The sequence below is a fragment of the Oncorhynchus clarkii genome, chromosome 11, assembly GCF_045791955.1.
Source record: "Oncorhynchus clarkii lewisi isolate Uvic-CL-2024 chromosome 11, UVic_Ocla_1.0, whole genome shotgun sequence".
NCBI classification, from domain to species: domain Eukaryota; kingdom Metazoa; phylum Chordata; class Actinopteri; order Salmoniformes; family Salmonidae; genus Oncorhynchus; species Oncorhynchus clarkii.
The window spans coordinates 6,135,465-6,162,157 of record NC_092157.1 but is presented as its reverse complement, the minus strand read 5'-3'; the positions used below and the strand labels follow the sequence as shown (position 1 = coordinate 6,162,157).

Here is a 26,693-nt window from a genome sequence, read left to right as displayed (position 1 = left end):
TGTCATTCTGGATCTCTGGGCTAAGAAACACAGTTTCTAGTGAAGCTTATGACCTTGCGTCTGGACTCAGTTCTTCATCAGAGGAGCTTTATACCCTAACTAAATTGGAACAGGCAAAACTATCATCCCTGGTGAAATCTATTTTCTTGTCAATTTATTTAATTGTTTTTATTGTTTTGTTGCTTACCATTTCTCAGGATGTTCCTGTTCAAAATCAACAGATTGCAATAGTTTGTACTGCCGTGATGCAATGCAACGTTATCTATTAGTGAGTCTGTCGCCTATTCCATTAGTGCAACGTTATCTATTAGTGAGTCTGTCACCTGTTCTATTAGTGAGTCTGTCGCCTGTTTCATTAGTGAGTCTGCCGCCTGTTTCATTAGTGAGTCTGTCGCCTGTTCCATTAGTGAGTCTGTCGCCTGTTCCATTAGTGAGTCTGTCGCCTGTTCCATTAGTGAGTCTGTCGCCTGTTCCATTAGTGCAACGTTATCTATTAGTGAGTCTGTCGCCTGTTTCATTAGTGAGTCTGTCGCCTGTTTCATTAGTGAGTCTGTCGCCTGTTTCATTAGTGAGTCTGTCGCCTGTTCCATTAGTGCAACGTTATCTATTAGTGAGTCTGTCGCCTGTTTCATTAGTGAGTCTGTCGCCTGTTTCATTAGTGAGTCTGTCGCCTGTTTCATTAGTGAGTCTGTCGCCTGTTTCATTAGTGAGTCTGTCGCCTGTTTCATTAGTGAGTCTGTCGCCTGTTTCATTAGTGAGTCTGTCGCCTGTTTCATTAGTGAGTCTGTCGCCTGTTTCATTAGTGAGTCTGTCGCCTGTTTCATTAGTGAGTCTGTCGCCTGTTCTATTAGTGAGTCTGTCGCCTGTTTCATTAGTGAGTCTGCCGCCTGTTTCATTAGTGAGTCTGTCGCCTGTTCCATTAGTGAGTCTGTCGCCTGTTCCATTAGTGAGTCTGTCGCCTGTTCCATTAGTGAGTCTGTCGCCTGTTCCATTAGTGCAACGTTATCTATTAGTGAGTCTGTCGCCTGTTTCATTAGTGAGTCTGTCGCCTGTTTCATTAGTGAGTCTGTCGCCTGTTTCATTAGTGAGTCTGTCGCCTGTTCCATTAGTGCAACGTTATCTATTAGTGAGTCTGTCGCCTGTTTCATTAGTGAGTCTGTCGCCTGTTTCATTAGTGAGTCTGTCGCCTGTTTCATTAGTGAGTCTGTCGCCTGTTTCATTAGTGAGTCTGTCGCCTGTTTCATTAGTGAGTCTGTCGCCTGTTTCATTAGTGAGTCTGTCGCCTGTTTCATTAGTGAGTCTGTCGCCTGTTTCATTAGTGAGTCTGTCGCCTGTTTCATTAGTGAGTCTGTCGCCTGTTTCATTAGTGAGTCTGTCGCCTGTTTCATTGGTGAGTCTGTCGCCTGTTTCATTGGTGAGTCTGTCGCCTGTTTCATTGGTGAGTCTGTCGCCTGTTTCATTAGTGAGTCTGTCGCCTGTTCTGTTAGTGAGTCTGTCGCCTGTTTCGTTAGTGAGTCTGTCGCCTGTTTCGTTAGTGAGTCTGTCGCCTGTTTCGTTAGTGAGTCTGTCGCCTGTTCCATTAGTGCAACGTTATCTATTAGTGAGTCTGTCGCCTGTTTCATTAGTGAGTCTGTCGCCTGTTTCATTAGTGAGTCTGTCGCCTGTTTCATTAGTGAGTCTGTCGCCTGTTTCATTAGTGAGTCTGTCGCCTGTTTCATTAGTGAGTCTGTCGCCTGTTTCATTAGTGAGTCTGTCGCCTGTTTCATTAGTGAGTCTGTCGCCTGTTTCATTAGTGAGTCTGTCGCCTGTTTCATTAGTGAGTCTGTCGCCTGTTTCATTAGTGAGTCTGTCGCCTGTTTCATTAGTGAGTCTGTCGCCTGTTTCAATAGTGAGTCTGTCGCCTGTTTCAATAGTGAGTCTGTCGCCTGTTTCATTAGTGAGTCTGTCGCCTGTTTCATTAGTGAGTCTGTCGCCTGTTTCATTAGTGAGTCTGTCGCCTGTTTCATTAGTGAGTCTGTCGCCTGTTTCATTAGTGAGTCTGTCGCCTGTTTCATTAGTGAGTCTGTCGCCTGTTCTATTAGTGAGTCTGTCGCCTGTTCTATTAGTGAGTCTGTCGCCTGTTCCATTAGTGCAACGTTATCTATTAGTGAGTCTGTCGCCTGTTTCATTAGTGAGTCTGTCGCCTGTTCCATTAGTGCAACGTTATCTATTAGTGAGTCTGTCGCCTGTTTCATTAGTGAGTCTGTCGCCTGTTTCATTAGTGAGTCTGTCGCCTGTTCTGTTAGTGAGTCTGTCGCCTGTTTCGTTAGTGAGTCTGTCGCCTGTTTCGTTAGTGAGTCTGTCGCCTGTTTCGTTAGTGAGTCTGTCGCCTGTTTCGTTAGTGAGTCTGTCGCCTGTTTCGTTAGTGAGTCTGTCGCCTGTTTCGTTAGTGAGTCTGTCGCCTGTTTCGTTAGTGAGTCTGTCGCCTGTTCTATTAGTGAGTCTGTCGCCTGTTCCATTAGTGCAACGTTATCTATTAGTGAGTCTGTCGCCTGTTCCATTAGTGCAACGTTATCTATTAGTGAGTCTGTCGCCTGTTTCATTAGTGAGTCTGTCGCCTGTTCTGTTAGTGAGTCTGTCGCCTATTTATGTAGTGAGTCTGCAGCCTATTTTATGTAGTGAGTCTCCCACCATGCCCTCAGTCCACTCCTCTAGTGGTGTCTAGTTGTACCGTTCACCCATACTCATTCGACGTAGACTGTATGCCACCATGCCCTCAGTCCACTCCTCTAGTGGTGTCCAGTTGTAGCGTTCACCCATACTCATTCGACGTAGACTGTAGCAAACAGTTGCAAAAGGTTTTGCGTTGGAGACCGTTTTCTCCCAAAGGAAACTGTTTTGCAACGAAAATAACTGTATTTTGGACAAATTCAGGTGGGTCCCCCTCCGCTTTATCCTGCTGCTTCCGTTTTCTTATGTTTGGATCCTAGTCAATACGGCCATAACAGAGCTTTTGGGTGGAAGGGCTGGGCCACACATTTTGTCCTGACCCTGGAACACAGTCTCCCCCCCCCCCCCCCCAGGGAGGAAGTCTGGGCCTTTCCTTCCTGTTCTTCCACCTCTAAGCAGCCCAACACCCTGTTTAAATATAAACACTTGAAAAAGACAATTCCTGTTCTCACTTTCTCTCTTCCTTGAAGGTAGTCATTTACTGTATCTAACTTGACTGGATTGTGGTGAAAGGACCCATTTTAAGAGGTTCTTGAACCAGGCCCAAATCCCACCCCCGTCTCCCTATTACGGATCCCTCACCCGCCAGGAGAAACCTCCTAAACAGGCTGGGGGACTGCCGCTCCCTACTGCACTGTGTCAGAGCTGTAGGCGTTCACTTGATCAACACGGTAGTTAGCTTGTCTTATCTTGGTATGCTGTCTTGAAAGGAGGTGTGTATACGCCGTTGCCATTCAGACTAGGGAATGCCCTAAAACCGAGTCATTATGTTGACAACTGTCCCTGTTCCCACAACCTTAATTCTCCATTGTGTCATTACTCAGATATGAGCTAACAACACCTTAAAGTGTTTTAGATGGAACTGTGGGAAGTTTCCTCTGTTTCACATTTCGTGGGGTATAGCAAACTCAATCTACGGTTTGGTTTGTTATTCCCCTTGAATTTGGGAGAGCACAACTTTGTTATTTCATAGAGGAATGTCCTTCAGATAGAGCAGTGTTTTTGTATTTTATCTATATTTATCCCTGTCAGACTCCAGTATTTATCCCTCCCTGTCAGACTCCAGTATTTATCCCTCCCTGTCAGACTCCAGTATTTATCCCTCCCTGTCAGACTCCAGTATTTATCCCTCCCTGTCAGACTCCAGTATTTAACCCACCCTGTCAGACTCCAGTAATTATCCCTGTCAGACTCCAGTATTCATCCCTCCCTGTCAGACTCCAGTATTTATCCCTGTCAGACTCCAGTATTTATCCCCCCCCTGTCAGACTCCAGTATTTATCCCCCCCTGTCAGACTCCCGTATTTATCCCTCCCTGTCAGACTCCAGTATTTATCCCTCCCTGTCAGACTCCAGTATTTATCCCTCCCTGTCAGACTCCAGTATTTATCCCACCCTGTCAGACTCCAGTATTTATCCCTCCCTGTCAGACTCCAGTATTTATCCCTCCCTGTCAGACTCCAGTGTTTATCCCACCCTGTCAGACTCCAGTATTTATCCCTCCCTGTCAGACTCCAGTATTTATCCCTGTCAGACTCCAGTATTTATCCCTGTCAGACTCCAGTATTTATCCCTGTCAGACTCCAGTATTTATCCCTCCCTGTCAGACTCCAGTATTCATCCCTCCCTGTCAGACTCCAGTATTTATCCCCCCCTGTCAGACTCCAGTATTTATCCCTCCCTGTCAGACTCCAGTATTTATCCCACCCTGTCAGACTCCAGTATTTATCCCTCCCTGTCAGACTCCAGTATTTATCCCACCCTGTCAGACTCCAGTATTTATCCCACCCTGTCAGACTCCAGTATTTATCCCTCCCTGTCAGACTCCAGTATTTATCCCTCCCTGTCAGACTCCAGTATTTATCCCTCCCTGTCAGACTCCAGTATTTATCCCTCCCTGTCAGACTCCAGTATTTATCCCTCCCTGTCAGACTCCAGTATTTATCCCACCCTGTCAGACTCCAGTATTTATCCCGCCCTGTCAGACTCCAGTATTTATCCCTCCCTGTCAGACTCCAGTATTTATCCCTCCCTTCAGACTCCAGTATTTATCCCTGTCCTTTCCATAAAAAAGGGTCTGAATACTTATTGACTCAAGACATTTCAGCTTTTCATCATTCATTAATTTTGTAAACATTTCTAAAAAACATAATTCCACTTTGACGTTATGTGGTATGGGTATTGTGTGTAGGACAGTGATTAATTTCTGGGCGAATTTAATCCATTTTAAAATTCAGGCTGTAACAACCAAAGAGCAGTGTTTTTGTATTTTATCTATATTTATCCCTGTCAGACTCCAGTATTTATCCCTCCCTGTCAGACTCCAGTATTTATCCCTCCCTGTCAGACTCCAGTATTTATCCCTCCCTGTCAGACTCCAGTATTTATCCCTCCCTGTCAGACTCCAGTATTTAACCCACCCTGTCAGACTCCAGTAATTATCCCTGTCAGACTCCAGTATTCATCCCTCCCTGTCAGACTCCAGTATTTATCCCTGTCAGACTCCAGTATTTATCCCCCCCCTGTCAGACTCCAGTATTTATCCCCCCCTGTCAGACTCCCGTATTTATCCCTCCCTGTCAGACTCCAGTATTTATCCCTCCCTGTCAGACTCCAGTATTTATCCCTCCCTGTCAGACTCCAGTATTTATCCCACCCTGTCAGACTCCAGTATTTATCCCTCCCTGTCAGACTCCAGTATTTATCCCTCCCTGTCAGACTCCAGTATTTATCCCTCCCTGTCAGACTCCAGTATTTATCCCTCCCTGTCAGACTCCAGTATTTATCCCTGTCAGACTCCAGTATTTATCCCTGTCAGACTCCAGTATTTATCCCTGTCAGACTCCAGTATTTATCCCTCCCTGTCAGACTCCAGTATTCATCCCTCCCTGTCAGACTCCAGTATTTATCCCCCCCTGTCAGACTCCAGTATTTATCCCTCCCTGTCAGACTCCAGTATTTATCCCCCCCTGTCAGACTCCAGTATTTATCCCACCCTGTCAGACTCCAGTATTTATCCCACCCTGTCAGACTCCAGTATTTATCCCACCCTGTCAGACTCCAGTATTTATCCCTCCCTGTCAGACTCCAGTATTTATCCCTCCCTGTCAGACTCCAGTATTTATCCCTCCCTGTCAGACTCCAGTATTTATCCCTCCCTGTCAGACTCCAGTATTTATCCCTCCCTGTCAGACTCCAGTATTTATCCCACCCTGTCAGACTCCAGTATTTATCCCGCCCTGTCAGACTCCAGTATTTATCCCTCCCTGTCAGACTCCAGTATTTATCCCTCCCTTCAGACTCCAGTATTTATCCCACCCTGTCAGACTCCAGTATTTATCCCACCCTGTCAGACTCCAGTATTTATCCCACCCTGTCAGACTCCAGTATTTATCCCACCCTGTCAGACTCCAGTATTCATCCCTCCCTGTCAGACTCCAGTATTCATCCCTCCCTGTCAGACTCCAGTATTTATCCCACCCTTTCAGACTCCAGTATTTATCCCACCCTGTCAGACTCCAGTATTTATCCCACCCTGTCAGACTCCAGTATTTATCCTACCCTGTCAGACTCCAGTATTTATCCCTCCCTGTCAGACTCCAGTATTTATCCCTCCCTGTCAGACTCCAGTATTTATCCCTCCCTGTCAGACTCCAGTATTTATCCCTCCCTGTCAGACTCCAGTATTTATCCCTCCCTGTCAGACTCCAGTATTTATCCCTCCCTGTCAGACTCCAGTATTTATCCATCCCTGTCAGACTCCAGTATTTATCCCTCCCTGTCAGACTCCAGTATTTATCCCTCCCTGTCAGACTCCAGTATTTATCCCTCCCTGTCAGACTCCAGTATTTATCCCTCCCTGTCAGACTCCAGTATTTATCCCTGTCAGACTCCAGTATTTATCCCTCCCTGTCAGACTCCAGTATTTATCCCTGTCAGACTCCAGTATTCATCCCTCCCTGTCAGACTCCAGTATTTATCCCTCCCTGTCAGACTCCAGTATTTATCCCTCCCTGTCAGACTCCAGTATTTATCCCTGTCAGACTCCAGTATTTATCCCTCCCTGTCAGACTCCAGTATTTATCCCTGTCAGACTCCAGTATTTATCCCTGTCAGACTCCAGTATTTATCCCTCCCTGTCAGACTCCAGTATTTATCCCTCCCTGTCAGACTCCAGTATTTATCCCTCCCTGTCAGACTCCAGTATTTATCCCTCCCTGTCAGACTCCAGTATTTATCCCCCCCCTGTCAGACTCCAGTATTTATCCCTGTCAGACTCCAGTATTTATCCCCCCCTGTCAGACTCCAGTATTTATCCCTCCCTGTCAGACTCCAGTATTTATCCCTCCCTGTCAGACTCCAGTATTTATCCCTCCCTGTCAGACTCCAGTATTTATCCCTCCCTGTCAGACTCCAGTATTTATCCCTCCCTGTCAGACTCCAGTATTTATCCCTCCCTGTCAGACTCCAGTATTTATCCCTCCCTGTCAGACTCCAGTATTTATCCCTCCCTGTCAGACTCCAGTATTTATCCCTGTCCTTTCCATAAAAAAGGGTCTGAATACTTATTGACTCAAGACATTTCAGCTTTTCATCATTCATTAATTTTGTAAACATTTCTAAAAAACATAATTCCACTTTGACGTTATGTGGTATGGGTATTGTGTGTAGGACAGTGATTAATTTCTGGGCGAATTTAATCCATTTTAAAATTCAGGCTGTAACAACCAAACTGTGGAAAAAGCCACTGTGTCTGTGCCTGTCCTCCTCCAGATGGCCCCTGGCTCTGTCACTGCTCTTTGGAGGAACTCTCCCTTCATTCTTCACTGTTATCACGAACACATCTGTTACTGCGATTCCCTCCCAAAAACAATCCGTCGGAGTCAAACACACTGCCACTTCTTCTTCTGTGGTAGTTAACCAGCGGGGATCTCAGCTCAGAGGGCAACAAGGCTTTAGTCACTATGGCTGTGAGACTGTACAAAGCTGATCTTATGCCCAGATGAATTAATATCATACACACAGCTTATCTCTTTAAAATGTTTCCCTTCATAGTGTTGATAGCTGTCTAGAAGATAGTATTTATACTTTTTCCTTCATCTTTTTCTCCTAGTTTTCACTTAGACTTTTCTTTCTGTTTCAGGGTTTGAGCTCTTCTCTCGTTCTCCCACCTCATATTGCAGCCAGGTATCAAAGCCCCAGGCGGTGCCCGTTGGACTTTGCTTTATGAGTGAGCAGTGTAGGGCAGCTAAGATTAAACACGCTGACAACAGTGGCTTGCAAAAGTATATATTTTTTCTTCCTATTTTGTTGCATTACAACCTGTACTTTTAAATAGATTTTTATTTGGATTTCATGTAATGGACATACACAAAACAACCCAAATTGGTGAAGTGAAATGAAAAAAAATAACTTGTTTAAAAAATAAAATCTGTAATGAAAAGTGGTGCACCACCACATATGTATTCAGCCCCTTTGCGATGAAGCTCCTAAATAAGATCTGGTGCAACCAATTACCTTCAGAAGTCACATAATTAGTTAAATAAAGTCCACCTGTGTGCAATCTAAGTGTCACGTGATCTGTCACATGATCTCAGTATGTATATATACACACACTTGTTCTGAAAGACCCCAGAGTCTGCAACACCACTAAGCAAGCAACACTATGAAGACCAAGGAGCTCTCCAAACAGGTCAGGGACAAAGTTGTGAAGTACAGATCAGGGTTGGGTTCTAAAAAAAATATCTGAAACTTTGAACATTTTGGCCAAACACATTGTACTAAATGTGGGTTTCGACACTGTTATGTAGGTGTCATAACCAGCCATAAAAATAACACTATGTCACAACAGGTCTAAATAGATGTGTCATGTCAGTGTTATGACCATGTTATGACAGGTTATGACCGTGTCAAGTAAAGCGTTACCAACAATTGTGATGCGCCTCTGAACCAGGGTTCTAGAAAATAAGCCTTGTGTCGACCAGACTAACATGGTCATCTGTAGCTCAGGTGATAGAGCATGACACGGCAGGATAGTGTGTTCGATTCCCGGCGGGCACCCGTAACTAAAACGTATGCCCGCGTGACTGTAAGTCGCGTTTGGATAAATGCATCTGCTAAATTGCATATATTATTTGTGTAATGTTGTGCGTCTCCCTCTGTCGCTCTCTCTCTACCTCTACCTTTACTTTACCTCTCTATCTCTCTCTCTACCTCTACCTCTCTCTCTCTCTCTACCTCTCTCTACCTCTACCTCTCTCTCTACCTCTCTCTCTACCTCTCTCTCTACCTCTCTCTCTACCTCTCTCTCTACCTCTCTCTCTACCTCTCTCTCTACCTCTCTCTCTACCTCTCTCTACCTCTCTCTACCTCTCTCTACCTCTCTCTACCTCTCTCTACCTCTCTCTACCTCTCTCTACCTCTCTCTACCTCTCTATATATGCATGTATGTATGTATGTATGTATGTATGTATATATGTGTTGTAACAATGTACAAATGGTTAAAGAACACAATGGAAAATAAATAAGCATAAATATGGGTTGTATTTACAATGGTTGTTCTTCACTGGTTGCCCTTTTCTTGTGGCAACAGGTCACAAATCTTGCTGCTGTGATGGCACACTGTGGAATCTCTCTCTCTCTCTACCTCTCTCTCTCTCTACCTCTCTTTCTCTCTCTCTCTACCTCTCTTTCTCTCCAGGCCCAGGACAAGAGGAAAGCTCTGGAGGAGACCAAAGCCTACACCACCCAGTCCCTGGCCAGCGTGGCGTACCAGATCAATGCCTTAGCCAACAATGTGCTGCAGCTGCTGGACATCCAGGCCTCACAGATGTGCCGAATGGAGTCCTCAATCAATCACATCTCTCAGGTCAGGACACACTCTGAGTCTCTCTTGCTTTTTCTCAAACACACACACACACACATCCACAGCTGTGGTGAATCAACCACTTCTCTCAGGCCAGGACACGTGGACACCCCCACCCACCAAACCACAGCTAAACTTGAAGAGCTGACATAGAAATAGACTTAGTTTATTTTCTCTTAGTACATGTATAGGGTGGCTTTCAGCAGTGACTATAGTGCCTTTATTGATTAACTGTGTGTTTGTATGAAGGACCGATTCTCTGCGCCTCCATGCACTCTCTCTGTTTCTCTCTCTTTCTCACACACCCCCACACACCAGGGTTTCTTTTAGGAACATTATGGCGGCAGACAACGTGACCGGCAAAATATACATTTACCCGACACATGACAAATTTACCCGACACATGACAAATTTACTTGACGCATGACACATTTACCTGACACATGACACATTTACCCGACACATGACACATTTACCCGACACATGACACATTTACCCGACACATGACACATTTACCTGACCTCTAAATGCATTGGGGGGGGCGTACCACATTAGGGAGTCCACCCACGATGCTCAAAAATCACATTCAGATGATTGTAATTTGTCTTATCAGAATAGAAATTAGCCTGTAAAGTTGTAATCAAATAAAGTAGAACCATGTTAAAAAACTAACACGACAGGTTTTTATTGAAAAGCAAAACATTGCCTGTTGCGTCTTTATCCCTACTATAAATCATAAATGAATATCATTTTAAAATAAACAACACATTAATAAAACACAACTTCAAAATATAATATCTGCATAATATAATTTGCGAACAACCTGTCCTGTAGGCTATTTTTATGAACATTTTCTGTTGATAAATCACAAAACACAAATGTTTTTTCCAATACGATCTAGGTCTCTCTGTAATTTAATCAAGCCTAGGCAGGAACATTTGAATGAATAAAAAACCGAACGTGGCTGTCTCTGAACACCAGGGACGGCCCGCCCCAACTCCCCATTCCCGCTGCATTTCAGCACCACAGCAGTGGAGAGAGGGGACTCTCAGCACGGCCACACAATGAAAGAAACTATCAAATTGATGTCTGAACATTTACAAACTGTCAGGGGGCAGAAAAAAAAACTGATTTGTACCTTTGTCAGCTTGGGGATTTGATCCAGCAATGTGGTTCGTTGAGAACATGCTCCTTTGAAACGAGGCCCCGCATTAATCAAAGCACATGTTTCCAAAACTCAAATTATACCTCACTGTTTTTTTTTTTTTACAGTTCTACTGTACGATGTTAATAAATGTTACGTCTATTGTAACTCTCGTAGTGTCATGACTTGTGATACTGTATATGTGACTTATTGATAACGAGGCTGTTTCCTGCTATAGGCAGTCGGCTACCTAGTGATTGCAACATTGTAACTTCCTGATGTGAACAGTTGGCAACAATGTATCGTTTCCAAGCAGCTACTGAATAAGCTCAACTGAAAAGAACCAATAGTGTATAAAACTCTAGTCTATCAATCAAATCAGCCGTTGCTGTTTGGAAAGTCGCACTCCTTTCAGTAGCATCGGCCTCGCTACCTTGGTTACGGGGATAATCAACACGGTCTTCGCTCCGCGGGGTACACTTAGCTGAAGTCCTTAATGAGGAGCTCGTGTCTTCTGTGTGATGTAGAAACACATCTGACAGTAATGTCTCAGCAGCTTGAGGATGTCTCATCCTATGAAGGATATTTGCCTTGGAAATTTACATTTGCCTTGAACATTTACTTAACTAGGCAAGTCAGTCAAGAACAAATTCTTGTTTCCAATGACGGCCTACACAGGCCAAACCCGGAAAACACTGGGACAATTGTGCGCCGCCCTATGGGACTCCCAATCACGGCCGGATGTGATACAGCCTGGATTCGAACCAGTGACGCCTCTTGAACTGAGATGCAGTGCCTTAGACTGCTACACCATTGTTTTGCAATACATTATTTTATTTTAATTCTCCCTGACAATTTGGCCACAAACAATTGTATTTATCGGTTAAAAAGCAAACGGACAAAAGTCGACCCTGATAGATCAGCTCACTGTTGCCCTTTGCCTCACACTGTTAGTCCGAACTGGGACTCCTAGGCCACAGACCAGCCTCACACTGTTAGTCCGAACTGGGACTCCTAGGCCACAGACCAGGCTCACACTGTTAGTCCAAACTGGGACTCCTTGGCCACAGACCAGGCCACAGACCAGGCCACAGACCAGGCTCACACTGTTAGTCCAAACTGGGACTCCTAGGCCACAGACCAGGTTCACACTGTTAGTCCAAACTGGGACTCCTAGGCCACAGACCAGGCTCACACTGTTAGTCCAAACTGGGACTCCTAGGCCATAGACCAGGCTCACACTGTTAGTCCAAACTGGGACTCCCAGGCCACAGACCAGGCTCACACTGTTAGTCCAAACTGGGACTCCTAGGCCACAGACCAGGCCACAGACCAGGCCACAGACCAGGCCACAGACCAGGCTCACACTGTTAGTCCAAACTGGGACTCCTAGGCCACAGACCAGGCTCACACTGTTAGTCCAAACTGGGACTCCTAGGCCACAGACCAGGCTCACACTGTTAGTCCAAACTGGGACTCCTAGGCCATAGACCAGGCTCACACTGTTAGTCCAAACTGGGACTCCCAGGCCACAGACCAGGCTCACACTGTTAGTCCAAACTGGGACTCCCAGGCCACAGACCAGGCTCACACTGTTAGTTCAAACTGGGACTCCTAGGCCACAGACCAGGCTCACACTGTTAGTCCAAACTGGGACTCCCAGGCCACAGACCAGGCTCACACTGTTAGTCCAAACTGGGACTCCTAGGCCACAGACCAGGCTCACACTGTTAGTCCAAACTGGGACTCCTAGGCCACAGACCAGGCTCACACTGTTAGTCCAAACTGGGACTCCTAGGCCACAGACCAGGCTCACACTGTTAGTCCAAACTGGGACTCCCAGGCCACAGACCAGGCCACAGACCAGGCCACAGACCAGGCCACAGACCAGGCTCACACTGTTAGTCCAAACTGGGACTCCTAGGCCACAGACCAGGCTCACACTGTTAGTCCAAACTGGGACTCCTAGGCCACAGACCAGGCCACAGACCAGGCTCACACTGTTAGTCCAAACTGGGACTCCTAGGCCACAGACCAGGCCACAGACCAGGCTCACACTGTTAGTCCAAATATGGGACTCCTAGGCCACAGACCAGGCTCACACTGTTAGTCCAAACTGGGACTCCTAGGCCACAGACCAGGCCACAGACCAGGCTCACACTGTTAGTCCAAATATGGGACTCCTAGGCCACAGACCAGGCCACAGACCAGGCTCACACTGTTAGTCCAAACTGGGACTCCTAGGCCACAGACCAGGCTCACACTGTTAGTCCAAACTGGGACTCCCAGGCCACAGACCAGGCTCACACTGTTAGTCCAAACTGGGACTCCCAGACCACAGGCCAGACCACAGGCCAGACCACAGGCCAGACCACAGGCCAGACCACAGGCCAGACCACAGACCAGACCACAGTCTGGCATGTGGCAGCTCACCATAATGTAGCCTGGAGATTATGTAACCATTTAGTCATAGCCTTCAGGTCAAGTCTTGACACAGTGTTTGGGGTCGTAGTTGACAGTTGTTAATGATAGTGGAACAGAGAAGACCCTCCCCTGTTTCTATGTTTTCTCTATTAGCTCGAGGCAAAGAATGTCTGAAATGTCCCAATGATAAACGAGGGAGGGAGGGAGGGAGGGAGGGAGGGAGGGAGGGAGGGAGGGAGGGAGGGAGGGAGGGAGGGAGGGAGGGAGGGAGGGAGGGAGGGGAGAGGGGAGGGAGGGAGGGAGGGAGGGAGAGAGAGAGAGAGAGAGAGAGAGAGAGAGAGAGAGAGAGAGAGAGAGAGAGAGAGAGAGAGAGAGAGAGAGAGAGAGAGAGAGAGAGAGAGAGAGAGAGAGAGAGAGAGAGAGAGAGAGAGAGAGAGAGAGAGAGAGAGAGAGAGAGAGAGAGAGAGAGAGAGAGAGAGAGAGAGAGAGAGAGAGAGAGAGAGAGAGAGAACACCTAGGTCCAAAACGGCACTTTATTCCTGTCTCCATGACAACGATCCTTGCCATCCCTGACAATCAGGAACCTGCAAAGAGAGCGAATTTGGTTGAACATGTTCACCAGAGAGAACATACTCACTCACTGCAATGGTCTGATGGAGTTGCTGAGCACAGTTCACCATCTGTTTCACTGTATTGACAAATACAGGGGGTTTTCGTCTTTGGTTGCCATAGCCTTTCTGTGTGTATCCATGGCAATATCTGTGTAGTTAGATGAGGGCATGGAGGGTCAGGGTTGTTCTAGTAAACAACCACATTCCTCTGTCAACTACTACTATTAGTAAACAACCACATTCCTCTGTCAACAACTACTATTAGTAAACAACCACAATCCTCTGTCAACAACTACTATTAGTAAACAACCACATTCCTCTGTCAACAACTACTATTAGTAAACAACCACATTCCTCTGTCAACAACTACTATTAGTAAACAACCACATTCCTCTGTCAACAACTACTATCAGTAAACAACCACATTCCTCTGTCAACAACTACCATTAGTAAACAACCACATTCCTCTGTCAACAACTACTATTAGTAAACAACCACATTCCTCTGTCAACAACTACCATTAGTAAACAACCACATTCCTCTGTCAACTACTTCTATTAGTAAACAACCACATTCCTCTGTCAACAACTACTATTAGTAAACAACCACATTCCTCTGTCAACTACTTCTATTAGTAAACAACCACATTCCTCTGTCAACAACTACTATTAGTAGTGACTATGAATGGTTAGTATAGCGTGCCTTTCTCTGTAATGGTGGAGAGAACATTTCATTGGTCATTTGTTAATAGTAGCTGGATTGACGGCTATGAATGATTTGTAGACTGTAGTAGTATGATGTTTTATCTGTCCCGACAATGTGGGTGGATGTCCATGAACTGTGGATCATGATGAAGAGTTAGGGCCTCGGTCTGTGTTAATAACTGAGAGTTAGGGCCTCGGTCTGTGTAAATAACTGAGAGTTAGGGCCTCGGTCTGTGTTAATAACTGAGAGTTAGGGCCTCGGTCTGTGTTAATAACTGAGAGTTAGGGCCTCGGTCTGTGTTAATAACTGAGAGTTAGGGCCTCGGTCTGTGTTAATAACTGAGAGTTAGTGCCTCGGTCTGTGTTAATAACTGAGAGTTAGGGTAGCCTAGTGGTTAGAGTGTAGAGGTGGCAGGTAGCCTAGTGGTTAGAGTGTAGAGGCGGCAGCGTAGCCTAGTGGTTAGAGTGTTGGACTAGTAACCGAAAGGTTGCAAGATCAAATCCCCGAGCTGACAAGGTACAAAATCTGTTGTTCTGCCCTTGAACAGGCAGTTAACCCACTGTTCCCTGGTAGGCCGTGATTGTAAATAAGAATTTGTTCTTAACTGACTTGCCTAGTTAAATAAATAGATGATCCCCTCCCAGCACGTGGATGGACGGGAGATTAGCCCAGCTCATGTGCTGGTGGTCGATGGGAGATTAGCCCAGCTCATGTGCTGGTGGTGGATGGGAGATTAGCCCAGCTCATGTGCTGGTGGTGGATGGTAGATTAGCTCAGCTGGTGGTGGATGGGAGATTAGCCCAGCTCATGTGCTGGTGGTGGATGGTAGATTAGCTCAGCTGGTGGTGGATGGGAGATTAGCCCAGCTCATGTGCTGGTGGTGGATGGGAGATTAGCCCAGCTCATGTGCTGGTGGTGGATGGGAGATTAGCCCAGCTCATGTGCTGGTGGTGGATGGGAGATTAGCTCAGCTGGTGGTAGATGGTAGATTAGCCCAGCTCATGTGCTGGTGGTGGATGGGAGATTAGCCCAGCTCATGTGCTGGTGGTGGATGGGAGATTAGCCCAGCTGGTGGTGGATGGTAGATTAGCCCAGCTCATGTGCTGGTGGTGGATGGGAGATTAGCCCAGCTGGTGGTGGATGGGAGATTAGCCCAGCTGGTGGTAGATGATAGATTAGCTCAGCTCATGTGCTGGTGGTGGATGGGAGATTAGCCCAGCTCATGTGCTGGTGGTGGATGGGAGATTAGCCCAGCTCATGTGCTGGTGGTGGATGGGAGATTAGCCCAGCTCATGTGCTGGTGGTGGATGGGAGATTAGCCCAGCTCATGTGCTGGTGGTGGATGGGAGATTAGCCCAGCTCATGTGCTGGTGGTGGATGGGAGATTAGCCCAGCTCATGTGCTGGTGGTGGATGGGAGATTAGCCCAGCTCATGTGCTGGTGGTGGATGGGAGATTAGCCCAGCTCATGTGCTGGTGGTGGATGGGAGATTAGCCCAGCTGGTGGTGGATGGTAGATTAGCCCAGCTCATGTGCTGGTGGTGGATGGGAGATTAGCCCAGCTGGTGGTGGATGGGAGATTAGCCCAGCTGGTGGTAGATGATAGATTAGCTCAGCTCATGTGCTGGTGGTGGATGGGAGATTAGCCCAGCTCATGTGCTGGTGGTGGATGGGAGATTAGCCCAGCTCATGTGCTGGTGGTGGATGGGAGATTAGCCCAGCTCATGTGCTGGTGGTGGATGGGAGATTAGCCCAGCTCATGTGCTGGTGGTGGATGGGAGATTAGCCCAGCTGGTGGTGGATGGTAGATTAGCCCAGCTCATGTGCTGGTGGTGGATGGTAGATTAGCCCAGCTCATGTGCTGGTGGTAGATGGGAGATTAGCTCAGCTGGTGGTGGATGGGAGATTAGCCCAGCTCATGTGCTGGTGGTAGATGGGAGATTAGCTCAGCTGGTGGTGGATGGGAGATTAGCCCAGCTCATGTGCTGGTGGTAGATGGGAGATTAGCTCAGCTGGTGGTGGATGGGAGATTAGCCCAGCTCATGTGCTGGTGGTGGATGGTAGATTAGCTCAGCTGGTGGTGGATGGGAGATTAGCCCAGCTCATGTGCTGGTGGTAGATGATAGATTAGCCCAGCTGGTGGTAGATGATAGATTAGCTCAGCTCATGTGCTGGTGGTGGATGGGAGATTAGCCCAGCTCATGTGCTGGTGGTGGATGGGAGATTAGCCCAGCTCATGTGCTGGTGGTGGATGGGAGATTAGCCCAGCTCATGTGCTGGTGGTGGATGGGAGATTAGCCCAGCTCATGTGCTGGTGGTGGATGGTAGATTAGCTCAGCTGGTGGTGGATGGGAGATTAGCCCAGCTCATGTGCTGGTGGTAGATGATAGATTAGCCCAGCTCATGTGCTGGTGGTAGATGATATATTAGCCCAGCTCATGTGCTGGTGGTGGATGGGAGATTAGCCCAGCTCATGTGCTGGTGGTGGATGGGAGATTAGCCCAGCTGGTGGTGGATGGTAGATTAGCCCAGCTCATGTGCTGGTGGTGGATGGGAGATTAGCCCAGCTCATGTGCTGGTGGTGGATGGGAGATTAGCCCAGTTGGTGGTGGATGGTATATTAGCTCAGCTCATGTGCTGGTGGTGGATGGGAGATTAGCCCAGCTCATGTGCTGGTGGTGGATGGGAGATTAGCCCAGCTCATGTGCTGGTGGATGGATGTGAGTTTTGCCCAGCTCATGTGCTGGTGGATGGATGGGAGATTAGCCCAGCTCATGTGCTGGTGGTGGACTGGAGATTAGCCCAGCTCATGTGCTGGTGGATGGATGGGAGATTAGCCCAGCTCATGTGCTGGTGGTAGATGGGAGATTAGCCCAGCTCATGTGCTGGTGGTGGATGGTAGATTAGCCCAGCTCATGTGCTGGTGGGGGATGGGAGATTAGCCCAGCTGGTGGTGGATGGTAGATTAGCTCAGCTGGTGGTGGATGGGAGATTAGCTCAGCTCATGTGCTGGTGGATGGATGGGAGATTAGCTCAGCTGGTGGTGGATGGGAGATTAGCTCAGCTGGTGGATGGATGGGAGATTAGCTCAGCTGGTGGTGGATGGGAGATTAGCCCAGCTCATGTGCTGGTGGTAGATGGTAGATTAGCCCAGCTCATGTGCTGGTGGGGGATGGGAGATTAGCCCAGCTCATGTGCTGGTGGTAGATGGGAGATTAGCTCAGCTGGTGGTGGATGGTAGATTAGCTCAGCTGGTGGTGGATGGGAGATTAGCTCAGCTCATGTGCTGGAGGATGGATGGGAGATTAGCTCAGATGGTGGTGGATGGGAGATTAGCTCAGTTGGTGGATGGATGGGAGATTAGCTCAGCTGGTGGTGGATGGTAGATTAGCTCAGCTGGTGGTGGATGGGAGATTAGCCCAGCTCATGTGCTGGTGGTAGATGGGAGATTAGCTCAGCTGGTGGTGGATGGTAGATTAGCTCAACTGGTGGTGGATGGGAGATTAGCTCAGCTCATGTGCTGGTGGATGGATGGGAGATTAGCTCAGCTGGTGGTGGATGGGAGATTAGCTCAACTGGTGGATGGATGGGAGATTAGCTCAGCTGGTGGTGGATGGTAGATTAGCTCAGCTGGTGGTGGATGGGAGATTAGCCCAGCTCATGTGCTGGTGGTAGATGGTAGATTAGCCCAGCTCATGTGCTGGTGGGGGATGGGAGATTAGCCCAGCTCATGTGCTGGTGGTAGATGATAGATTAGCCCAGCTCATGTGCTGGTGGTAGATGATAGATTAGCCCAGCTCATGTGCGGGTGGTCGATGGGAGATTAGCTCAGCTGGTGGTGGATGGGAGATTAGCCCAGCTCATGTGCGGGTGGTGTATGGGAGATTAGTTTAGCTGGTGGTGGATGGGAGATTAGCCCAGCTCATGTGTGGGTGGTGGATGGGAGATTAGCTCAGCTGGTGGTGGATGGGAGATTAGCCCAGCTCATGTGCGGGTGGTGGATGGGAGATTAGCTCAGCTGGTGGTGGATGGGAGATTAGCCCAGCTCATGTGCTGGTGGTAAATGGGAGATTAGCTCAGCTGGTGGTGGATGGGAGATTAGCCCAGCTCATGTGCTGGTGGTAGATGGGAGATTAGCTCAGCTGGTGGTGGATGGGAGATTAGCCCAGCTCATGTGCTGGTGGTGGATGAGAGATTAGCTCAGCTCATGTGCTGGTGGTGGATGGGAGATTAGCCCAGCTCATGTGCTGGTGGTGGATGGGAGACTAGCCCAACTCATGTGCTGGTGGTAGATGGGAGATTAGCTCAACTGGTGGTGGATGGGAGATTAGCCCAGCTCATGTGCTGGTGGTAGATGGGAGATTAGCTCAGCTGGTGGTGGATGGGGGATTAGCCTAGCTCATGTGCTGGTGGTGGATGGGAGATTAGCTCAGCTGGTGGTGGATGGGAGATTAGCCCAGCTCATGTGCTGGTGGTAGATGGGAGATTAGCTCAGCTGGTGGTGGATGGGAGATTAGCCCAGCTCATGTGCTGGTGGTAGATGGGAGATTAGCTCAGCTGGTGGTGGATGGGAGATTATCTCAGCTCATGTGCTGGTGGTAGATGGGAGATTAGCTCAGTTGGTGGTGGATGGGAGATTAGCTCAGCTCATGTGCTGGTGGTAGATGGGAGATTAGCTCAGCTGGTGGTGGATGGGAGATTAGCCCAGCTCATGTGCTGGTGGTGGATGGTAGATTAGCCCAGCTCATGTGCTGGTGGTGGATGGTAGATTAGCCCAGCTCATGTGCTGGTGGTAGATGGGAGATTAGCCCAGCTCATGTGCTGGTGGTAGATGGGAGATTAGCCCAGCTCATGTGCTGGTGGTGGATGGGAGATTAGCTCAGCTGGTGGTGGATTGGAGATTAGCCCAGCTCATGTGCTGGTGGTGAATGGGAGAATAGCTCAGCTGGTGGTGGATGGGAGATTAGCTCAGCTCATGTGCTGGTGGTAGATGGGAGATTAGCTCAGCTGGTGGTGGATGGGAGATTAGCCCAGCTCATGTGCTGGTGGTAGATGGGAGATTAGCTCAGCTGGTGGTGGATGGGAGATTAGCCCAGCTCATGTGCTGGTGGTGGATGAGAGATTAGCTCAGCTCATGTGCTGGTGGTGGATGGGAGATTAGCCCAGCTCATGTGCTGGTGGTGGATGGGAGACTAGCCCAACTCATGTGCTGGTGGTAGATGGGAGATTAGCTCAACTGGTGGTGGATGGGAGATTAGCCCAGCTCATGTGCTGGTGGTAGATGGGAGATTAGCTCAGCTGGTGGTGGATGGGGGATTAGCCTAGCTCATGTGCTGGTGGTAGATGGGAGATTAGCTCAGCTGGTGGTGGATGGGAGATTAGCCCAGCTCATGTGCTGGTGGTAGATGGGAGATTAGCTCAGCTGGTGGTGGATGGGAGATTAGCCCAGCTCATGTGCTGGTGGTAGATGGGAGATTAGCTCAGCTGGTGGTGGATGGGAGATTATCTCAGCTCATGTGCTGGTGGTAGATGGGAGATTAGCTCAGCTGGTGGTGGATGGGAGATTAGCCCAGCTCATGTGCTGGTGGTAGATGGGAGATTAGCTCAGCTGGTGGTGGATGGGAGATTATCTCAGCTCATGTGCTGGTGGTAGATGGGAGATTAGCTCAGCTGGTGGTGGATGGGAGATTAGCTCAGCTCATGTGCTGGTGGTAGATGGGAGATTAGCTCAGCTGGTGGTGGATGGGAGATTAGCCCAGCTCATGTGCTGGTGGTGGATGGTAGATTAGCCCAGCTCATGTGCTGGTGGTAGATGGGAGATTAGCCCAGCTCATGTGCTGGTGGTAGATGGGAGATTAGCCCAGCTCATGTGCTGGTGGTGGATGGGAGATTAGCTCAGCTGGTGGTGGATTGGAGATTAGCCCAGCTCATGTGCTGGTGGTGAATGGGAGAATAGCTCAGCTGGTGGTGGATGGGAGATTAGCTCAGCTCATGTGCTGGTGGTAGATGGGAGATTAGCTCAGCTGGTGGTGGATGGGAGATTAGCCCAGCTCATGTGCTGGTGGTGGATGGTAGATTAGCCCAGCTCATGTGCTGGTGGTAGATGGGAGATTAGCCCAGCTCATGTGCTGGTGGTGGATGGGAGATTAGCTCAGCTGGTGGTGGATGGTAGATTAGCTCAGATGGTGGTGGATGGGAGATTAGCCCAGCTCATGTGCTGGTGGTGGATGGGAGACTAGCCCAGCTCATGTGCTGGTGGTGGATGGGAGACTAGCCCAGCTCATGTGCTGGTGGTGGATGGGAGATTAGCCCAGCTGGTGGTGGATGGGAGACTAGCCCAGCTCATGTGCTGGTGGTGGATGGGAGATTAGCCCAGCTGGTGGTGGATGGGAGACTAGCCCAGCTCATGTGCTGGTGGTGGATGGGAGATTAGCCCAGCTCATGTGCTGGTGGTGGATGGGAGACTAGCTCAGCTGGTGGTGGATGGGAGATTAGCCCAGCTCATGTGCTGGTGGTGGATGGTAGATTAGCCCAGCTCATGTGCTGGTGGTGGATGGGAGATTAGCCCAGCTCATGTGCTGGTGGTGGATGGTAGATTAGCCCAGCTCATGTGCTGGTGGTGGATGGGAGATTAGCTCAGCTGGTGGTGGATGGGAGATTAGCCCAGCTCATGTGCTGGTGGTGGATGGGAGATTAGCCCAGCTCATGTGCTGGTGGTGGATGGTAGATTAGCCCAGCTCATGTGCTGGTGGTGGATGGGAGATTAAGAGGACTGCAGCACATTACAATCTCTTTAAAAGCTGCTGTGTGTGTGTGTGTGTGTGTGTGTGTGTGTGTGTGTGTGCGCTCAGTGTTGGTTGTTCTCAAAACACTACAGACCCCTATTTCCCTGGAGATCTCCCCGCAGAGGAAGTACTCTAATTCTTGCCATAATTCCCTCAGTCATTTCTGCCGATGCCAGTTTTCCCATGGGTCTGTGGAGGGGGGGGGGGGGTCTGTGGCGGTGGAGTGGACGGGGGTCTGTGGTGGAAGGGGGGGGAGGAGTCTGGGGAGGGGGGGGTCTTGAGGGGAGGGGCGGGGGGGTCTGTGGCGGTGGAAGGGGAGGGGGGGGGGGGGGGGCTGATGACAGTGACAGGCCTGACTTGTGGAAGGTTTGGGGCGGTTGGTCCGTGGTTAGGGAATAGGGAGTGTCTGCTGACTGGTGTGTGGCTCTCTCGGTTCCTACAATCAGTAGGTCTAATGCAGCACATTAGGCTAAAGGTGCCATTTGCATGATCACATAGCCTTTAATGGCCCACTTGGGCGGGCCAGAAGGATGGACTTGGGCGGGCCAGAAGGATGGACTTGGGCGGGCCAGAAGGATGGACTTGGGCGGGCCAGAAGGATGGACTTGGGCGGGCCAGAAGGATGGTCTTGGGCGGGCCAGAAGGATGGACTTGGGCGGGCCAGAAGGATGGACTTGGGCGGGCCAGAAGGATGGACTTGGGCGGGCCAAAAGGATGCAGTTGTGCGGGACAGACGGATGCAGTTGTGCGGGCCAGACGGATGCAGTTGTGCGGGCCAGACGAATGCAGTTGTGCGGGTCAGAAGGATGCAGTTGTGCGGGCCAGAAGGATGGACTTGGGCGGGCCAGAAGGATGGACTTGGGCGGGCCAGAAGGATGCAGTTGTGTGGGCCAGAAGGCTAATTGAAGTCAGTGCTGCGCTCAGCGCTGAACTGTTCCATGCATAAAGCATCTGCCACACACGCACAGTGTGTGCCTGTGTGTGTCCTGCAGAGAGCTGGCTTTCTGACCTCCCTCATATGTGCTGTATGATGTACAGAGATAGATTTCATCCAAACAAGATATGAACTTCCACAGATGAGTGTGTGTATGCAGCTGGGGCCTCTGTCTTTCTCTTTCTAAGTTTGTAACTGCACAGGGTGGGGTTGGAATAGTCATCCTTACCAAAGCATTCCTCTCCACCTAACAAACTATCTCCAATTAGATCCAATCATATTTTCCTCTGTTCCCCCGTAGCTCCATGAACACCAGTGGGACCTTCCCTTTTAGAAGAGAGAGACATTAAACTGCTTTTCCCTCAAAGCTAAACCAGTCATTTCCCCTGGATTAGTTTATGGGGCGGGACACAAATATCCCAGAAGCATCACCAAAGGCAGATAGCTAAAGGCTATTGGTACGTGTGTCACTCGCAGAAATTACCATCTGCTTTCTGACAGATTAGCTGTAGTCCCCTGTAGTTCAGTTAGTAGAACATGGTGCTCTGTAGTTCAGTTGGTAGAACATGGTGCTCTGTAGTTCAGTTAGTAGAACACAGTCCTCTGTAGTTCCGTTAGTAGAACATGGTCCTCTGTAGTTCAGTTAGTAGAACACGGTCCCCTGTAGTTCAGTTAGTAGAACACGGTCCTCTGTAGTTCAGTTAGTAGAACACGGTCCTCTGTAGTTCAGTTAGTAGAACACGGTCCTCTGTAGTTCAGTTAGTAGAACACGGTCCTCTGTAGTTCAGTTAGTAGAACACGGTCCTCTGTAGTTCAGTTAGTAGAACACGGTCCTCTGTAGTTCAGTTAGTAGAACACGGTCCCCTGTAGTTCAGTTAGTAGAACATGGTCCTCTGTAGTTCAGTTAGTGGAACACGGTCCTCTGTAGTTCAGTTAGTAGAACACGGTCCTCTGTAGTTCAGTTAGTAGAACACGGTCCTCTGTAGTTCAGTTAGTAGAACATGGTCCTCTGTAGTTCAGTTAGTAGAACATGGTCCTCTGTAGTTCAGTTAGTAGAACACGGTCCTCTGTAGTTCAGTTAGTAGAACACAGTCCTCTGTAGTTCAGTTAGTAGAACATGGTCCTCTGTAGTTCAGTTAGTAGAACATGGTCCTCTGTAGTTCAGTTAGTAGAACACAGTCCTCTGTAGTTCAGTTAGTAGAACATGGTCCTCTGTAGTTCAGTTAGTAGAACACGGTCCTCTGTAGTTCAGTTAGTAGAACATGGTCCTCTGTAGTTCAGTTAGTAGAACATGGTCCTCTGTAGTTCAGTTAGTAGAACACGGTCCCTTGTAGTTCAGTTAGTAGAACATGGTCCTCTGTAGTTCAGTTAGTAGAACACGGTCCCCTGTAGTTCATGGCGCTTGCAAGGCCAGAATAGTGGGTTCGATTCCCAGGACCACTAATACATCAAATGAATGCAGGCGTGACTGTAAGTGTTGTGTGATAAAAGCATCTGCTAAATGACATATTATATCTATATATTCTATTATATGTGTCACTCTCACAAATGACCATCTGCTTCCTGACAGATCAGCTGTTTTGAGTCCCAGATGTTTATAACCAGTCTGAGATTACACACTGGATAGCAGTGCTCTTAATTCAGCCGTAAGAAAAGTCCCTACGGGGTTAATCCCTGAGGTCTACTGTTGATTCAGGGAGCGAGGTGCTGCTGCTCTGCACACAGTGGAAAGACTTATTATGTGTCGAGCTGGAAGTCTGTTTTTGTTCACACTGTTGTTTTGGCAATCCCTTGGGATGCCCTACACTGGAACAAAGTCAGTGAGTATGTAGAGGCAGTCTGTACTCTAAAGACTTTTTATTTTTTTTTACCGAACACTCATGCGCAGATAGATGTTGGATCTTCATTTAAATTTGGAGTTTATTTGAAGTTTAAGAAAGATTCTGAAGTTTTATAATTTCCACTTTGAAATTTCAGACTTCAGTTTCCCTTACGAAAAATGTATCAACCCCAACAGAAATGTCCATTAATTATAATCCACATAATCCCACTTCCTGTTGCTGCGGGATTCTTTTCCTGCTGTAGCAAACTGTACACCACCAGAGACCATTCTTATAATGATATTTTGAAATTGTTCTTTTGAAATGTCACTGTGGTGCAATTGTGTAAAGTGGGTCATTTTACCCAAACTCAATATTTTCTAATGGAGGTTCCCGAAAAACTGATATGTTCCATTCTGTAGTTAAATTCGAGACTCCAGTCTTGAATTGACTTGATTTATTGGCGACATGCCAAGGCTTAGATGGGCAAAATCACAGCAGTTGTTTTTTTGCGCAGAAACTCTTATAGGTTGTGTCCAAACAAAATGGCCGACCTTGGCATGTTGTCCTGACTCTTTGAAAATGCTGTTTTTCCCTCTGATGGGAATGTCGATCTGCCTGAGTTTTCTCACACCGGACTAATAGTTGGCTGGTCTCTTCCGTCCCTCTCCTGCACCCCGGCTGTGCAGTATTGAATGTGTTCTGGAGAGTGGGTGTTAAATTCACTGTATGAATCCTGTTTTTCCACAGAATCGCTACATTTACTGCCAGAACCCGATCCGTCGAGGACTCCTTGACCCGGACATTTTGGCTAACTCGTCAGATGGAAGCTCTTAAAATAATGTGCTGAGTTATACTAACTTCTCTGAGAAACTGGCCTCTCCCAGGGCTCCTGGACAACCATGTTGGCTCGCTCCACAGATGAAGGCTTTCAGATGGTCTGGCTTACACTGCCCTGAGAAACAGACCGAAGCCAGACATAGGGTTTGTCTTTGAGTGGTCTGTCCTCACCTTACCGGAAACAGCAATGGTTTGACTCACTCCACCTATAGATGTGTTTGGTACAGTGGACAGAAGCCAGACACGGGTTCTCGGGTCCTCTATCTTCGCTTGCTTTTCAAAAACCCATTTGCTGAGAAGCGGGAAAGGGACCTCTGACTTTCTCATCCAATAATGAGTTTTGAGAAGGAGGCTAGGAGAGAGGACGTGAGGAATCAAGGAAATAGCATTTGTGATAATCCAGCAGTGAGAGTTGTGACAGCGGTTGATAGTTCTGCCTCGGCTATCTTCACTTGTGGTCTGTGGGAGAGTGTAGAGTTAGAATCATTTTACTACCAGAAATAAGACATGTATTGTACTATTCTAAAGTGTGTAATGGGAACTGAGAGTCATTTTGCGTCTTCTGTGGTGTGTGTGTGTGTGTGTGTGTGTAGTATCTCTCTGAGACTCTGCCAGTTTGCTGAAACATCTGACCATGGCTGTTTTCTCTCTCTCTCTCTCTCTGTCCAAATATAATAATGTATGGTTTAGCTCTATTATAAACCATTGTTACATTTGATCCTCTCGTTCTAACCACGAACACACACACACACACGCTCGGGCATGAAGGGCATGTTTGTCTGTTAATGTTCCCCATGCTGTTCCCCACACCCAGCTCAACCCTGATAGGTCTACAGATCTGTTGTGTCCACCCGGCTCAACCTTGATGCCTACAGATCTGTTGTGTCCACCCAGCTCAACCCTGATAGGTCTACAGGTCTGTTGTGTCCACCCAGCTCAACCCTGATAGGTCTGTTGTGTCCACCCAGCTCAACCCTGATAGGTCTGTTAGAGTTCTTTCCATCCATGGATTAGCTGGTGTTTTATTGTGGACATCATCTCATCCAGACACGCTGCCAAAGCCCTGAAACTCTGTCAGTTACTGAAGTGAAACCAGCTGTCTGCACCATGTCTGGAGATTCTCTCTCTTCTTTCTCTCTCCACCTGACTTGTCCAGAACAACATGTGTCAATTCTCTCCCCCTGCTCCTCGACTCTCCCATGACTCCCCCAGCTCGCTGTCCGAGGAATCAGCTGAGGTGTAAATCAATATAGGGAGGTAGCAGTGGTCACCATGGGAACATCCCATGATTCTCATAAACTTCCTCCAGCCGGGATTCGTCATGGCATTGGGACAGACACACACACACAGTGGTCTAAAATCATTTGTGATACCGCTTATCCTAACCACTTGAGAGACATAGTTCCAGCAGACATCCTGAACCATGTTCTTCAACTAGTTCTCCGCAAAGAGAACATACTTGTTCTGCCAATTATTTTTACTGACATAGTTTCTTGTTGCTCCTACTCATAACATAACAACCCAACCTGGCAAACACAGTGTTGGTGAACAGCCACCCAGCCACAGCCCAAAGGGAAGGGATTACTTCCTCATCTTCAACCAAACAACCCTTGGCCTTCATGTCCTGAAATAGCCGTTGACTCCAGCTGGTGCCTGTATGACGAGGAAGGAATAAAACTGGCAGCAACACATGCTGACTAAGGTCCTCCAATCATGGAAGAGGGTGACTATTCACTGGTTGGGAGGTGGGCAAGTGGAAAGAGAGGAGAAAGCAGAAGGAGAGGAAAAAGACAAGGATATAGCTGAGAGGGGTGAGGTGGGGTAGGGTGATGTGAGAGGTGAATGGAGGGGAGGTGA

General features: G+C 48.2%; 1 protein-coding gene across 14 annotated transcripts in view; it reads left to right on the top strand.

Moving 5' to 3' along the window:
• The window catches only part of LOC139420137 (abl interactor 1-like), a 97,048-nt gene that overhangs the window by 14,687 nt on the left and 55,668 nt on the right, over nt 1-26,693 (top strand). For all 14 annotated transcript variants that reach the window (XM_071169909.1, XM_071169905.1, XM_071169912.1 and 11 more), the window contains exon 2: nt 9,410-9,577. In XM_071169909.1, coding sequence (XP_071026010.1) covers nt 9,410-9,577 — 168 coding nt within the window. The remainder of the gene's footprint in view (nt 1-9,409; nt 9,578-26,693) is intronic.